The sequence below is a fragment of the Zootoca vivipara genome, chromosome 15 (genome assembly GCF_965207765.1).
Source record: "Zootoca vivipara chromosome 15, rZooViv2.hap1.1, whole genome shotgun sequence".
Classification (NCBI taxonomy): domain Eukaryota; kingdom Metazoa; phylum Chordata; class Lepidosauria; order Squamata; family Lacertidae; genus Zootoca; species Zootoca vivipara.
Window position 1 is genome coordinate 16,762,133 of NC_142598.1, and position 14,932 is coordinate 16,777,064.

Sequence of the window (14,932 nt, forward strand, 5' to 3'; positions counted from 1 at the left end):
TCTAAAATAGCTCCTGCCCACCCCAAATACTTCAGAGTGTCCGAGGCCAAAAATCCAAACGGCTGTCACTTCCCATTAACTTGAGATGGGGATGCTCCAGGAAGGGGTCTTGCAAAATCCAGTTGCACAGAAGCTGTTGCAGCTTCTGCAGCTGGTAATTGTGTGATGCTAAATGTGACACCGGTTCATGAAGGAGAGAGATTCATCCTTGTGTATGTACCATAAGGAGGCAGAATGGCTGTTCCCCACACATCCTCAAAGTCTGACTCAGCTGAAGGCAGAGGACTTAGGCTCAAGCAAAGAGTTTGAGTCTAAGGGGAGTAAAACATAGCCTGTTCACACACAAAACAGAGCGAGCAAGGAAGATGTCAGCCAATTGTAAAGAGCAAGGAAGATGTCAGCCAATTGTAAGCACTGCTCGACAGTGAACAGGCACCACTGGAAGATGGTGAACTGTTTCATTGCCGGTTTTAAAGCAGAGCTTGGATGGCTATCTGTCATGGATGCTTAAGATTCCTGCACTGCAGGGGGTTGGACTAGATGACCCTCAGGGTCCCTTCCAGCTCTACAATTCTGTGAATTCCACAGCTGCCTATCAGAGAAAACTAAGGGAATGTGCTCTCCTTAGGCTAAGCAGCCTGTATGCGTTTCTGCCAGCAGCTGGTGCTGCAGTGAGAGTCATGGCCACGCTCCCATTGCGGAACTCCAAACTATTCATCTACTTCACTGCCATTGTACAGCTGGTTACATCATATAATGGAAGAAAACAAAGTACATGCTTTCCTAAATCGATTCCAAGATTTCAGTTCCTTACTAAATGAGGCAAATTACTAATATAGCTGCCACCTACTGAACATTCTCATGCTGCGTTGTTTTCTTCCTGGCTGCATTCCCCCCCCCCCTGAAAGATTTGTGGCTTCTTGCCTTACCCAGCATTGCAGCAGGTTGGTAAAAGTATGAGTTTTAAAAGACTGGAAACTGAGGAAATTGAGTGAAGTGATGTATTCCTGTATTCCTCACATTTTATCAACAGACTTGGGATAAATGGGGTAGAGGTAAATCATTGTTAAGAAACTTGGCAGGAATATGAGAACTTATTTAAAATTGCCTCAGTAGTGTAGTGTCAGCAGTTTTTCAAGCTAAGACTACAGAGACGAATGTGAAGTTCTCCATGTAGGCAAAACAGTCTCAGGACTGTGGACAATCAGAAGCTGAACTTGAGTTAGCAATGTGACGCAGCTGGAAAAGAAAACTCATGCCATTTTTAAGCTCCATTAACAGAACTATTATTTTCCAACAGCCTTAAGGAATAGTTCCATTCTGCTCTGTGTACTAATTAAACCTGCTGGCATGCAGTGTCCACTTCTGGACACTGGATCTTACATGGGCTTCAGTTTCGAGGAGTACAGATGTCAAAACTTATTGACGGCAACAGCCATTCTGACACAATGGAACAATTTAGCTAGCTAGGTGAAGATCTGAGCGATGTTGCCCTGGTTTTGGCTTCCAGCATTCAAAAGTAGTTGCAGCCAGGTGGAGTACAATTGTGTGAGCTTTACAGTAAAAAATGAAGACTAGCCTGATGGGTCATTGGCTAAGCACAATCACATGGTTTTATGTTTGATTTTACCAGCAAGTCAAGGTGTGTGTGCCCACCCCCCAATGAAGCGGCAACTGCTCTTGGTTATCTTCTGTTGCTCATTCTTTAAGCCGCAGCAGTTTGACCCCTTCAGCTACAGGCATTCTGAGCCCTCAAAACTCTAAGCCAGGCAGCTGGCAGCATCACCACTATGCCTGCTGGTCCATACAGTAGTACAACTGCTGTTCAGCAATGCAGCCATCAAGTGGGGAATTTTCATGCAGAAACTCTGTCCTGCGCCTATCAACTTTCAAGGCAGCCCAGCTCTTTTGGGGGGAAAGGACAGCCTTTGTGCTCACACCCTCACTTCCCCAACAACAACAACAACAACAAGGAAGAGAACAAGGATTTGAGACAGTGATGACTTTATTGAGAGGGGAGATGTTACTGAAACAGTCAAGTTTCTTCCAGCCTCTCCACTTCCTCAGAGGCAGGTGGAACAAGAGAAGGCCTCTTACTGCAAGATACAGAGCCGAGTTGTAAGAAAGTAAGAAATGGAACTCTGCCTTTACTCCTTTGATGCCATGTGAACCAACAAGTCCACCACACGGTTGCTGTATCCATATTCATTGTCGTACCTGGAAAAAAAGGCAGGGGGATAGTAGGGTTACCTACAGTATCATCGCATTGTAAAATAGCCTCCCCCAATTTGACAAGTGGTAGGAAGATTGCAGAAAGTCTATACTGTGTCCCCCCTCCCCAAATTTCAGCAGGCCACTGGATTACCATAGCAATTAAAACATCAAGAAGTTCCTTGATCCTACACAACTCTAGAACTTATCTAGCTTGATCTCTTACCAGGAGACCAGCTTCACAAAGTGGTCGTTGAGAGCAATGCCAGCAGCAGCATCAAAGATGGAAGAGTGGGTATCACCATTGAAGTCACAGGAGACAACCTTTGAGAGAAGAAGGGAAGCTCACAATACAAGGCAACACAAGTCTCAAAACATGATCTCACATTTTATCCAACAGAGGGCAACGTGGTGTAGAAACTTGAAGCAAAACTGGTATGGTCTAAAGGTGTATGGGAGTATGTACACGTTGGGTTCCAATATGGAAGAAATGCAGGATGAAACCACATGCTGCCAGTCACGTAGGGCAAGGAAGAAGACGGAGGAAAGAAAATGTATCATATAGATACATTCAATGTCCAAAATTATCTTTACTGACACTATCATGGTAGCAGAAATTGATACAAAATGTACCAATGTGCTTTCTCCATACAAATTGTGTGTATACATGAAGAGAAAATCCAGATTTGACAGTCTGCTGAAGCAGCCACAGTGGCTTACCTGGTCCTCGGTGTATCCCAGGATACCCTTCATAGGGCCATCGGCAGCTGCCTTCACAACCTTCTTAATGTCATCATACTTGGCCTGTGTGAAAAAGGATGGGAAATGTTAAAATGGCCCTACCTGCCAGAGCTGTGCAGGAGCTTATGGAAACTACTTAAGACACAGGCCAGAGAAGGCTGGGAAAAGGAGAAGCTTTGTGCAATTGCGCCACCCAGGGCATACTGGTCTCTTGCTTCCCAATTCCTTTCAGTAAGAGGTTTAGTGCTATCTCACTTTCAGCAAGCCAGAAAATGTCATCACCCAATAAACATCCTGTTATCTGCACTGGATGGAAACACATGATTCCTGAAGCTTTACCTATAGTTAAAGCGGAAGGAGCGTGGTAACTTGGCATGCTTGTCCAGTAGTGCAGTTATATAAATTTAGATGCTGGATTCAAATGGTCTTGATGAGGAGACTCTGCTCTAGATGGCCATGTGGACACAATTGACATTTCTCTCCCCCCCCCCAATCCACCAGTCCGTGCTTTGCAACTATTTCTACATTCCTTATATAGCAGAAGAAACCCCCCCCCGTGTGCGCGCACACACACACACGCAAAACTTCACTATCATGGCTGCAGGAATAAAATGGGAGTTTACTTCTGCTGCCCTGGCGCAAAACACATTTACTTGCAGAAAATAATAATAATAATAATAATAATAATAATAATAATAATAATAATAATATATTTTTAAAAGCAAACATAAAATTAGGAGTATCCCAAAGTATATATATTTAAGCATAAGGAAGGACTAGAGTGACCAGTGGCAACCACAATGGGCAAGATTGATCTTGGCTTCTGCCACCATCACCTGCCACTTTTTTTGGGGGGGGGTCATAGAGGAGACTGGACTTCATAGGAGAAGTCCAGCCCTAGCTGTGCTCGTTTAGACATAAATCCACAGCTCATGATGCATTGTTAGGAGGTGCAACCCCCTTTTGTGGTTTCTGTACAGGCAGGCATTACAAAGTATTACCGAGAGCTACAAAGATGGATTTCTACACAAGGCCAGATGGAAAGGCGCTGCAGGTTCCAAAATACTCACTGGTTTCTCCAAGCGGCAAGTTAAGTCCACGACAGAAACATTGGGAGTTGGGACGCGGAAAGCCATCCCTGTGAGTTTTCTGAGGGTGTAGAAGATTGCTCAGGTTAGGGTGCAAAGCATTCCTCACTTTCGTACCCTTCCCTCAGAAGCCACCCAGAGACAAGAGGACTTACCCATTCAGCTCAGGGATGACCTTGCCAACAGCCTTCGCTGCACCTGTGGATGCTGGGATGATGTTCTGAGCAGCTCCTCTGCCATCTCGCCAGAGTTTCCCAGAGGGACCATCCACAGTCTTCTGTGTGGCTGTGATGGCATGGACTGTGGTCTGGGGTAGAGAAGAGGCAAGAGAGACCAATTTTTCACCCCCAAGCACAAGATGTCCCCCCCTCTATGTACACTACTGAGAGGAAGGGCTCTGAACTGTATAGTTCCTCTCAGCCGACTTTTCATTTGTGGTTAAGCTTTGAACAGCATTTCAGTGTGAGGAGAAATGGTTGCAGTGAAGCAGAGAGGGTTTAAATGTATGATGCAATAATGGAAAGAGTCAAAATCTTAGCAAGTAATTGGACAGAATACTCATTCTGCCCGGACACTGAGGTCCAGCACAGAGGGCCTTCTGGCAGTTCCCTCGTTGCGAGAAGCCAAGCTGCAGGGAACTAGGCAGAGGGCCTTCTCGGTGGTGGCGCCTGCCCTGTGGAACGCCCTCCCAACAGATGTCAAAGAGAAAAACAGCTACCAGATTTTTAGAAGACATCTGAAGGCAGCCCTGTTCAGGGAGGCTTTTAATGTTTAATAGATTACTGTGTTTTATTTTTCTGTTGGAAGCCGCCCAGAGTGGCTGGGGAAACCCAGACAGATGGGCGGGGTATAAATAATAAATTATTATTATATATTACTATGCACTTTCCCCCTGGTACACCCAGAAGGGGAAGGATAGAAACATTCTGAAGAGCTGCAAATCTGGCTACACTAAGGATGGATAAATTTGTTGCTGGACAGCAGCTTCCATCATCCCTTACCACTGACCATGCTGGCTGATGGGAGCTGGAGCCCTACAATATGTGGAAGGGCTTGGGGTATCTGTTGGGGGGGGGGGCTAGGCCTCCCCCTCCACAGTGGAGGACTTTGGTAATGGGGAGTGCGCATTATTAGGAGCATGCAATAACTTACCATAAGGCCTTCCACAATGCCGTAGTTGTCATTGATGACCTTGGCCAGGGGTGCCAGGCAGTTGGTGGTGCAAGAAGCATTGCTGGAAGGAAATGAGGGCATTTATATGGAGCATCACAACTCTTAACCTCATCCATATTCTTTTTTTGGGGGGGGCACGGGAATTTCCTGGCCCAATGTTAATAGGCCTGCGAGCAACACTGCTCCGGTTACTATTACAGTACCGCAGTTTCGCTTGCATATTCACCTGACGATTTTCAGAGAGTTATCATACTTCTGATGATTGACACCCATCACAAACATTGGAGCATCGGCTGATGGGGCGGAGATTACAACACGCTTGGCACCGCCCTTCAAGTGAGCCTGGAAGGGGGAAAGAAGCAAGAACTGTAGCAAAATGTTCCAAGACTGATAGAGGATGCGTTATTTAAGAAGAATCTTGCTACTAAGGAAGCCTACAGCCATGTGGATCAGGCAAACTATGTTATCCTTATCATTGCTCAGCTAGGGCGAGAAACGGGAGTGGAAAACAGAAAACTCCTGCACCAGTTTGTGACACCTCTCCTCCTGCCCATCTGCATAAAAGTTACTTACGCTGGCCTTCTCAATGGTGGTGAAAACACCAGTGGATTCAACAACATATTGTGCACCAGCATCGCCCCACTTTATGTTGGCAGGGTCACGCCTGGTGAGAAAAGAAGAAGAAAAAGAAGCAAGAGTTTTAGACTCTGCAAGTTTCTGATAGAGCCAGATCCTGCCCAGCCAGCAAGGAAAGGTAAGAGTGGAGATATTTTACTCACTCCTGGAAGACAGTGATGGCATGTCCATTGATCACGAGCTTCCCATTTTCGGCCTTCACTTCACCATGGAAACGGCCATGAGTGGAGTCATACTTGAACATGTAGACCTAAGAGAGTGAGACATTCAGAACATTAGTTTTGTTGTAGTCTGGTTCCACATTAATCCCTCACACTGTCTGCCCTCCCCCCTTTCTCAATCCCCAATGCAATTTCCCCACATCCCAAGCTACACTCAAATACACAACTCCATGGAGAAAGGGCTGTGTGAACTAAAAGTAGAAAGGCAGGTTTGTTGCTGTTGCTGTTTGTGTGTTATGGTCATGGGGTGAAAGCAAAGTACTGCTGTGGTCACACAAGAGCACAAAAACTCTTATGGGCCGCTTCATGCAGTATTTTCTCTTCAGAACCTTTTACTCCTCTCTCTGTATCTGGTCCTTTGAAAGTTGCGTTTCAACTTTCAGCATCTCACTAGGGACAATGTGATTATTATGCGTTATGTGCCAATTTGGCTCATACTCTGTAGTCTTCAGCTTGGGGAGGGGCTTTATTCTAAAATCTGAAGAGGCAATTCTCCATTACCCCTAACCACCCAATGCTGCTTCCAGCTTGTAGACTGTCTTCCCCGAAAGAAACTGCTACCATTTGCCAGATCTCTGGAAAAATACCAAGAATACTGTTTAGTAACACAAATACATGTTCACAAGGTAAGGCCATAGCCTGCTTTTTGACTTTAGATAGAAAGAATAACTGGATTCTCACCATGTAGTTCAGATCAATGAAAGGGTCGTTGATGGCCACAACCTCAACTTTTCCAGAGTTAAATGAAGCCCTGCAGACCAGACGGCCAATGCGGCCAAATCTAGAGAAAGAGGAGAGCAACCGTCACAAGGAAGCAAAAACAGAATTCTCTCTATCTAGCAAAAAACAACAACAGAGAATAGTACTTTAAGAAAGTATCAAAATATCAAGTAATTGGGGCAGGGGGAGAAGCAGTAGTGATCAGGCACATCACACTGCAGCTTATGATAACTTGGCAATCAGCTGGAGGGTACCAAGCTAGAGGAGGGCTTAGACCTGAGCCTAACCCCATTGAGAGAAAAGCAGGCTTATTCTATAAATATGTTCTGCCTTAGGCACACAAGAAATGTAGCCAACATTTTTCTGTTATCTAAATACTCTGTGCAAGCCTCACAAAAATGCACAATCCCAGTTAGTTTCAAATTAGGCTTATTGCCAAAGCCTTCAGAGTAGATTGTGCCCCACAGCCTAGACCTGTCCAAATCCTATTCTGGCACCCTGAACCAGCAAGCCAGTGTCTGATGCCCAAGAGAGCTGCATTATATTGCCTTAAGTTAGGGGCATCTCCCAACACAGAACAATCATCTGCTCTGGTGAGCTCTGGCCTTTCTCAGTTTCTCCTGTGGCTGGAGGTCAAGGACCAGTGAGAGAAATGCAGGGAGAGGGGAAGTAGAACAATTGCAGCAAGGACACCAACTAAGGACATGCAACACCACCTCTGCAAACCTTCCAGAGCCCTACAACCAGAGCTCTTTTTTGGGGTCATGTGACTAAGGCTTTGTGTTTGAGACAAAGAACATCTTTTGCATGAGAGGCCAAGCCACCATGCTCGGAACAGGCAGCTAATGAGGGGCAAGAAAAATGTGGATGGAGGAGGCTCTGATCTCTCCACTTTCATCATGAACCTCAAATCACTGCTCAGCAACTTCATGTGCTTGAAAAGTTACTGCCTGATTTGCAGAGATTCACTGCTCATGGCACTGTGAGGGTGTTAGATAAGATATTAAGCCGCCATGCAGAAATGCAAGTCCTACCCTCCCTATGAAGCTGCTCTGGGGAATTCCACTTGCCTCACATGGTTTATTCCCAACCAACTTGTGGGAACAAACCAATAAGCAGCTCCCCCTTATCTGAGGCAGAGGCAGAGTCCAAAACTCTCTGAATGCAAAGCATGCAGTCTGCCACTCAGCTCTATGGGAATTCTTTCGGGACGCTGCTTTGGAGTATTTAATTAGCAGCCTTGAGATGGGAAAGGTATTGCTTAGACAGGCTAGGCTCGCTCTCTCATGTTGCATCCAGACACCTCTCCCCTTCCTTTAGAGCACCATCCCGCCATTGCAGAAAGGTCAAGCACTAACTTTAGAGCCAGCTCCCCCCCCCCTCCAGCACCAAGCTGCATGTTATCTGGTTACAATTTTCTGCTTCCATGGGGTGTAGTGCAGAAGGTCACATTATTTGTGAGCCCTTCAGACCAAAAGGCACAGAGTTTCACTTTGATTTGCAGGGCAGGGGGAAACGGCCAGAGTTGCAAAAGAAGGGGAGGACCAGGGAGTCTCACTGATGCTGCTTCCTGCCACAAGTGATTCAGCAGTGCAAAGCTCAAGGAAGTGAGTCACACCACCACTCCTCTCATGCCTAGGCACATCCTGGCCACTGGCTTGCCCCATGTGCTTTCTCTGCCCTGGGCTACACGCAGAGATCAAGATGGGGACAAAACCCCTTTTGGGTGCCACCTGTTTTAATGGGGCAGCTGGGCTGACAAGAACACAAGAAGATCCTTTTTTTGAGAGGAGCAGCTGCTGGGTGGAGCCAGAGGAGCCAGAGTGACCTTCAGATGTCCTTGCAAAGGACAGGAATGCAAGCCGGGTCCCCCAAGAACTGCCACAAGAGACAGCAACAGGCAGCCAGGCGCCATCGCTTTCTCATTGGCTGGAAAGTTATCAAAAGTTCTCCCAGGGGGCAGCCACCCCGTACTTCTCCCAGCAACCAGATCTCCTCCTCCTCCCCACTTTACACGCCCCTTCCTCCCTGCCATGCTAAGGCAGCCTCGCCGCACGTCCGCCCCCTCCGAAAACTCACCCGTTAACTCCGATTTTCACCATTTTCGTCTCTGGAAATTGTGATCCTGGGAGAGAAAAAAATATATATCCAGAAAATACAAGGTTGCTTATCTTGCCCCAAAACTCAAGGAGGGCTCCCTCCCGTCACTCCAGTAACCCCACCCCGATTCATGCCAGAGGAACCCCCCAGGATCAAAGGGGTCCTTGTCTCTGCTTCCCCCCCCCATCAGGATAATGTCCCCTTAGGCGGAGAGAGAGAGACGCCGCCCCACACCCGGCAGAGCAGAGGGAAGCGAAGCTCAGGATACAAGAGGCAACGAAAGTTGCTTCTAATCTTTTTTTGGGGGGTGTAGTGGGGGATCATTGTACTAAAGAAACGCTGCCAGGTTACATTTCCTTCCGCCAACCTCTCCCCCCATCCCAACTTCGCCCCACGAGAAGAATGAGCTTCCGCGGCCGCCTTTCCAGGGAGGCTCCCCCCTCACGGAAGTCGGCCCGGGAAACTTTGTTACCTACGCAGCCCGAGGGCTGGTGGGGCGAAGAGGAGAAAAGCTCCCGGTTACCAGAGCGAACCACCCCCTTCCGCCCCACGGCGCGCCTCCTCAGAAGTAAAGCCACCCCCCAACTGAGTTCTATGGGACTTCTTCACAAACAAGCGCCGGAACCCCCTTTGCTGAGGAGACGCGGAAGACCCTTTGGAGAGGGGCTCTTTGCTGCCCCACAACCAGCCCCGCTGCCGCCCTTCCTTCCTTCCTCCCCGCCCCAAATTAACTTTGCAAAGCAGCAGCACCGTCTCCCCCTCCTCCACCTTCCCCCGAAATCCCGACACCTGCTGCCTTCCCTCCTCGCGCCCCTCTGCCTCTTCTTACCCGAGGGGTCCCTGACCTAACTCAGCTCCGCAGTGCAGTGAGGAGGTGAGGAGGAAGGGCCCCGGCGCCCGGCCCTTTATACCTCCCCGTATGGTAATAGCGAGGCCCGGCCCCGAGCGCAGGCGCCAAATCAGAGCCCGAGGGCGCCCGAGGGGAGGCTACGTGCGGCCCTAATGGCGCGAGTGGAGGCTCCCCAGCCCCCGCGCCCTCGCTTCCTGCCCCTATTCAGAGGGAAGAAATAGCCCTGGCTCCTTCCCGCCAAATCGCCTCACCATCAACGTGTTTTGGGGCGGAGGGATACCACAAAAAAACCAGGCACCCCCGAGGTCTCCAAAGTGGGCACGAGGGAGAATTTTCGTTACTTACCCATTATTCCACCTAGCTAAAGTGAAGGCCGCGGAGTGGGTTCACTATTATAAGCGCTTTTTCCCCGTCCAGGAAGGGATGGTAACGGAAAATCTGAGGGCTCCCTTGGACAAAATAAGGACTCCAGCCAAGAACAATCAGAGTAAAACTACCCTACAACAGGGATCAACAAGCACCAGCAAGTCAAGCCTTCCCGGTGGCATAAATTCCCTTCCCTTTCCCAACCGGCAGGTCTGGAATGTGCCCTTCTTTCTTACTTAGGTGAACAGCACCTGTGCTGGAATAGCACCATTCCAACAAAAGGGTTTTTTGGGTGCTGAACTGAGGCCCTGAACCTGCCAGGACAGCTTGCTGCGATTTCCAAAGCTCAGAGGCTGGATAGGCCTTGTTTTTCATGGACTCCTGGAGATACCTGCCTGGCCACCTAAATGCCAGCCATTGATTTTTTGGGGCCCACATTAGCCATAAAGGTGGCATGGAACCTCCATGCTGGAGGCAGTCTACCTTCCAAGCCACCAGCCCTCCACTGCTGGAAACAGAAGGCAGTTCTGGAGAGCTGATGAATGCCTCTTTGTAAGACAGAGTGGCCATAAGGTCCACAGCTGCTTTTGCAGGATATGTAGTACTGCTTGTCCTTTCGTGCAAAATGGTTCTTAAAAACAAACAAACAAACACAAAAAACACACCCTCATCACTCCAAAGAACCCTTTTTGGGGTTGTTTTTTTAAAGAACTGTTTTATTTTGCATCCCTAAGATGTTTTGTGCATGTGTCCTAGCTTACCAGCCTCCACACTGCTGCCACAGATCAGCAGTAAAGGGAATCCAAGGCAGCATTTCTCCTTGGGAGGATGCAAGCAAGACGGTCAGCCATCATTGGAGCTGATTTGGGGGGGGGGGAGAGTGACCTGGACTGCAAATATTGTGGATTTGCTGTGTTTTAGCAGAGAGATGCTAGAAGGAGGGTATGTGGTTCCCTGAGAAGAATTCCCATTTGGTGAGCCCTAAGGAAGCCCTAAGGGACGCCGGTGGCGCTGTGGGTTAAACCACAGAGCCTAGGGCTTGCCGATCAGAAGGTCGGCAGTTCGAATCCCCGCAATGGGGTGAGCGCCCGTTGCTTGGTCCCTGCTCCTGCCAACCTAGCAGTTTGAAAGCATGCCAAAGTGCAAGTGGATAAATAGGTACCACTCCAGCGGGAAGGTAAATGGTGTTTCTGTGCGCTGCTCTGGTTCACCAGAAGCAGCTTAGTCATGCTGGCCACATGACCTGGAAGCTGTACGCCGGCTCCCTTGGCCAGTAAAGCGAGATGAGCGCCACAACCCCAGAGTCGGTCACGACTGGACCTAATGGTCAGGGGTCCCTTTACCTTTAAGGAAGTTCAGGAGGGGATGTGAAGCAGAGGATGCAGTGGGGGAAGGGACACAGGGCCAGCCCAAGACATTCTGGCCCCTGAGCCAAACCACAAAATGACTCGCCACCAGGGAAGAAGGGTTGAGTGAAGATCCACAGTGGGAACAAGAGGGGAAGGAACTATCAATCTGCTGCCCCTGTAAATCCTGCAGCCTGAGGCAGTTGCCTCACCTAACCTCACCGCCCCGGAAGAACAGGAATGAAGATTGCAGGTAGGTGACACATGGACCAAAGGCCTTTGTAAGCAAGATGCAGAGGACCTAGATCTGGTTCGCAGACACCCCATAATTGTGTTGCTCTACACTAGAATTAAGGGACCCAGGTGGCACTGTGGGCTAAACCACTGAGCCTAGGGGCTTGCTGATCAGAAGGTCGGCGGTTCGAATCCCTGTGACGGGGTGAGCTCCCGTTGCTTGGTCCCAGCTCCTGCCAACCTAGCAGTTCGAAAGCACATCAAAATGCAAGTAGATAAATAGGAACCGCTACAGCCGGAAGGTAAACGGCGTTTCCATGTGCTGCTCTGGTTTGCCATAAGCGGCTTTGTCATGCTGGCCACATGACCTGGAAGCTATACGCCGGCTCCCTCGGCCAATAATGCGAGATGAGCGCGCAACCCCAGAGTCAGTCACGACTGGACCTAATGGTCAGGGGTCCCTTTACCTTTACATTAGAATTACTACCTGCATTTCATTGGCCAGTAGTTAGATGTCTGAACTGAATGGAGGAGTGTGGATTTTTATCATAGGCTGAGTTAAGAGCATCAGCCCCTGACAAGGCTTATGCCGTTTAAGAAGCCACTCAAAGTCATCCCTGGAGAAGTGCCACTTGGGCCAAGACTCTCAGTAGAACCTTCAGCAAAGCCTCGGGTACTGCCCAATTCCTTCCTCTCCCCACCTCGGCGGCTATTAAGGAACGCCTATATCACAGTTAATACGGTAAGAGTGCGCAAAGCGAAACCCAGCCTTCCAACACAGGCATGCATGGGGGTTGGGAGAAATAGGTTTCCTTCCAGCCTCTCCCATCCCCCCCCCGAATAATTAACAGCTCGTTTCCCAAGCAACAACAGACGTGCTTCCCCCCCCCCCCGCGGGTGTGTGTGTGTTAGGAAATGTTTCCCTTACATTTGTTATTTCCCAGTCTTGCACATATTGTAACCTTTTATTGATTTTATATCTCATCCCACCTTCCAGGATGGGAAATAAAATCAATAAAAGAGAGCAATGTACAGACATCAGTTAAGGGGAAATATGCTTGGAATAGTGTTATCATGTGACCGTATCTTTCAGAACTCTTAAAGCTCATCTAAGTTCGGAGGGACCAAGCCGCGTGTAACTGCGTAAAAAGAGGAAGACATTGCGATGCAATGTATCGCTTGCCTTTTGCGCTCCATTTGTATCCGGCACGTTAAATCTCCGGCGGCAGCAAGGCCGCTTCTATCCTGGGCTAAAACCAACGAACATAGCTTTCCTGATTTAATTTTACAAGAGAGGGCCAACCCCCGCTCCCCACCCCGCTCTGATTTTTGTGGAAAGAGTTGTTTTCTCTTATAACATGGTGTTCTATCCTGCCTAGTGGCTGACTCTTCTCGCTTTGGATTCAACCCAGACAGATGGGCGGGGTAAAAATAATAAATTATTATCATTATCAACGCCCCAGATGCATATGAGGAAGGCCAGCACTGTGATTTCTCGGCGGTCAGGAAAAAGTGGGTGTCCTTTTTGTAATTGAAGGTTTAATGGAAGTTTTAACATAAACCTTTTCAAAACGCAGCAAACCGTTGACACACCATAACACTGTAATTAAACTGAGTAACGCAGAACATGGTAACAACCCTGAAAGTAGAACAAATTGGGCTGCACAAAAAGGATGGAGGACACACCTTTCTTAACTCTCGAAAAGCTAGGCTCCCTGGCCTTAAATAATAATGCAGTTAAATAATCTAAGAGGTTCCGCATCGTTAATTGGAATTATGTTGAAATCAATGAGACATATCGATGAACAAGCCTGGGTAGGAGGAGGACTAGATTGCATCAGCTGGGCTCCCAAATATGCATGTCTGGGAAACGTCTAGCCGTTGCAATCTAGTCTTACCCGCGTTTACCGAGGAGGAAGTCCCGTTAATTTCAGCAGACCTGAACTTAACTTCAATTTAAACAAGACTGCAAACTCTTAGACGCAGCCCTCATGTCATGGGGGTCGGTTTGGGGATTCGTGTCTCCGCTTCTTGGTGTGTGAAAAGCGACGGTTCCAAATACAATGGGCCAACTTTTGCAAAACGCTCCCTCTCTTTACAAGGGCAGCTCTCCCATTTCCCTCGCCCCCAATTGGGGCTCTTTGTTGGCTCTCTTCTGCTGTGGCCGCGCTGCGATTGCTCATTGACCCAGCTACACCCGCCGACCCGCTTCTTCCCCGTAACAGCCGCATCTCTAATAAGGCCAGGCGAGGGGAAGTGTCCCCCAGGGTTCTACCCGAGGGACGTGACAGCGGAAATCCCGCCTTCTCTTTGCAGTTTGGGGTTGCGCACGCCAACAGGAGCCAAGGGCCAATCGTCGCTGGATGCTACAGGAGCGAGAGGGGCAGCGGGGCTGGAAGGAAGATTCGAGAAGAAGCATTTCCCCCTTAGCAGCTCCCGGAAGGCGTTAGCCCGAGAAGCACTGCGCAGGGAGGGAACATGCAGGTAGTGTTTGGGCACAAGCATGCCTGGAGGCTGAGCGGGGTGAGGTTACAGCGGTGGAACTGGCAGCGCCTGCCTACTTATTGCAAGACTGTGCAAGGTGGCGAGAAGGAAACGTCTCAAACCTAGGCAATGGATCTAGGCTGAAGCAGCAGCTTCCCAGTGGTGGCACAGCACCACTACCACCACCATAGTGAAATGTGCAAAATGTACACGGACTCTCGCCAAAAAGCAAATTACTAGCTGAAGAGTACAGCAGCGAGAGAACAAGCAACAAGAGAGTTGCAAAGTGCAAAGTGCACCATATCTAGAGGAAAGAGAATGCTGCAGGGGAAAGGCACCATTTAGGCCAGAGTTGGACAGAAGGTAGACTAGGGGCCCAAGGTGAACTTTCAGGCCATACTGTCTCTGGCCCTCAAAACTCTTCCCCAGCTTGCTAGCCTTGCTTTGCACCCCAAATGCATCTACCCAGCTAGAATGTGGCCTTGACCTCTGGTGTCATTTGCTTGTCTGGATGGAGGCTACAGGGTGTGTGTGTGTGCAGAAACTAGCCTAGGGTACAAAGGTAAAATGTACATTTATTGCTTCTCTAACTTTTGCCTCTGGCCCCACTCCCACTAGCTTATGCCCCCTCACTCAAAGTTACTTGGAAGCGAATGCAACCGTTGGGCTGAAAAGGGTTCCCCACCACTGAGGTAGGCTATGGTTTATTGGAGAGACCACTGCCTAATTTCCAGTGGGCCCACCTGGCACCTGCTGATTTAA

The 14,932-nt window shown here is 48.8% G+C and overlaps 1 protein-coding gene across 1 annotated transcript; it reads right to left on the reverse strand.

The window, feature by feature from the left end:
* Positions 1-1,987: 1,987 nt before the first annotated feature.
* On the reverse strand, positions 1,988-9,754 carry GAPDH (glyceraldehyde-3-phosphate dehydrogenase). The gene is made up of 12 exons (XM_035140942.3): positions 9,720-9,754; positions 8,870-8,915; positions 6,752-6,851; positions 5,993-6,099; positions 5,787-5,877; positions 5,440-5,555; positions 5,193-5,274; positions 4,196-4,347; positions 4,023-4,101; positions 2,932-3,015; positions 2,438-2,535; positions 1,988-2,217 (listed from the first exon to the last, which is right to left on the reverse strand). The coding sequence occupies exons 2-12, from the start codon at positions 8,890-8,892 to the stop codon at positions 2,148-2,150; spliced, it is 1,002 nt and encodes a 333-aa protein (XP_034996833.1). The 5' UTR covers positions 8,893-8,915; positions 9,720-9,754; the 3' UTR covers positions 1,988-2,147.
* Positions 9,755-14,932: the final 5,178 nt, after the last annotated feature.

What these genes read in the sequence shown, in the direction of transcription:
- GAPDH (XM_035140942.3), bottom strand. Translation starts at nt 8,892, where the DNA reads ATGGTGAAAATCGGAGTTAACGG. An exon ending in CTTGCCGCTTGGAGAAACCA is followed by an intron (nt 3,016 to 4,022) that starts GTGAGTATTTTG and finishes TTTTTCACACAG; the next exon opens with GCCAAGTATGATGACATTAA. An exon ending in TGGGATACACCGAGGACCAG is followed by an intron (nt 2,536 to 2,931) that starts GTAAGCCACTGT and finishes CTTCTCTCAAAG; the next exon opens with GTTGTCTCCTGTGACTTCAA.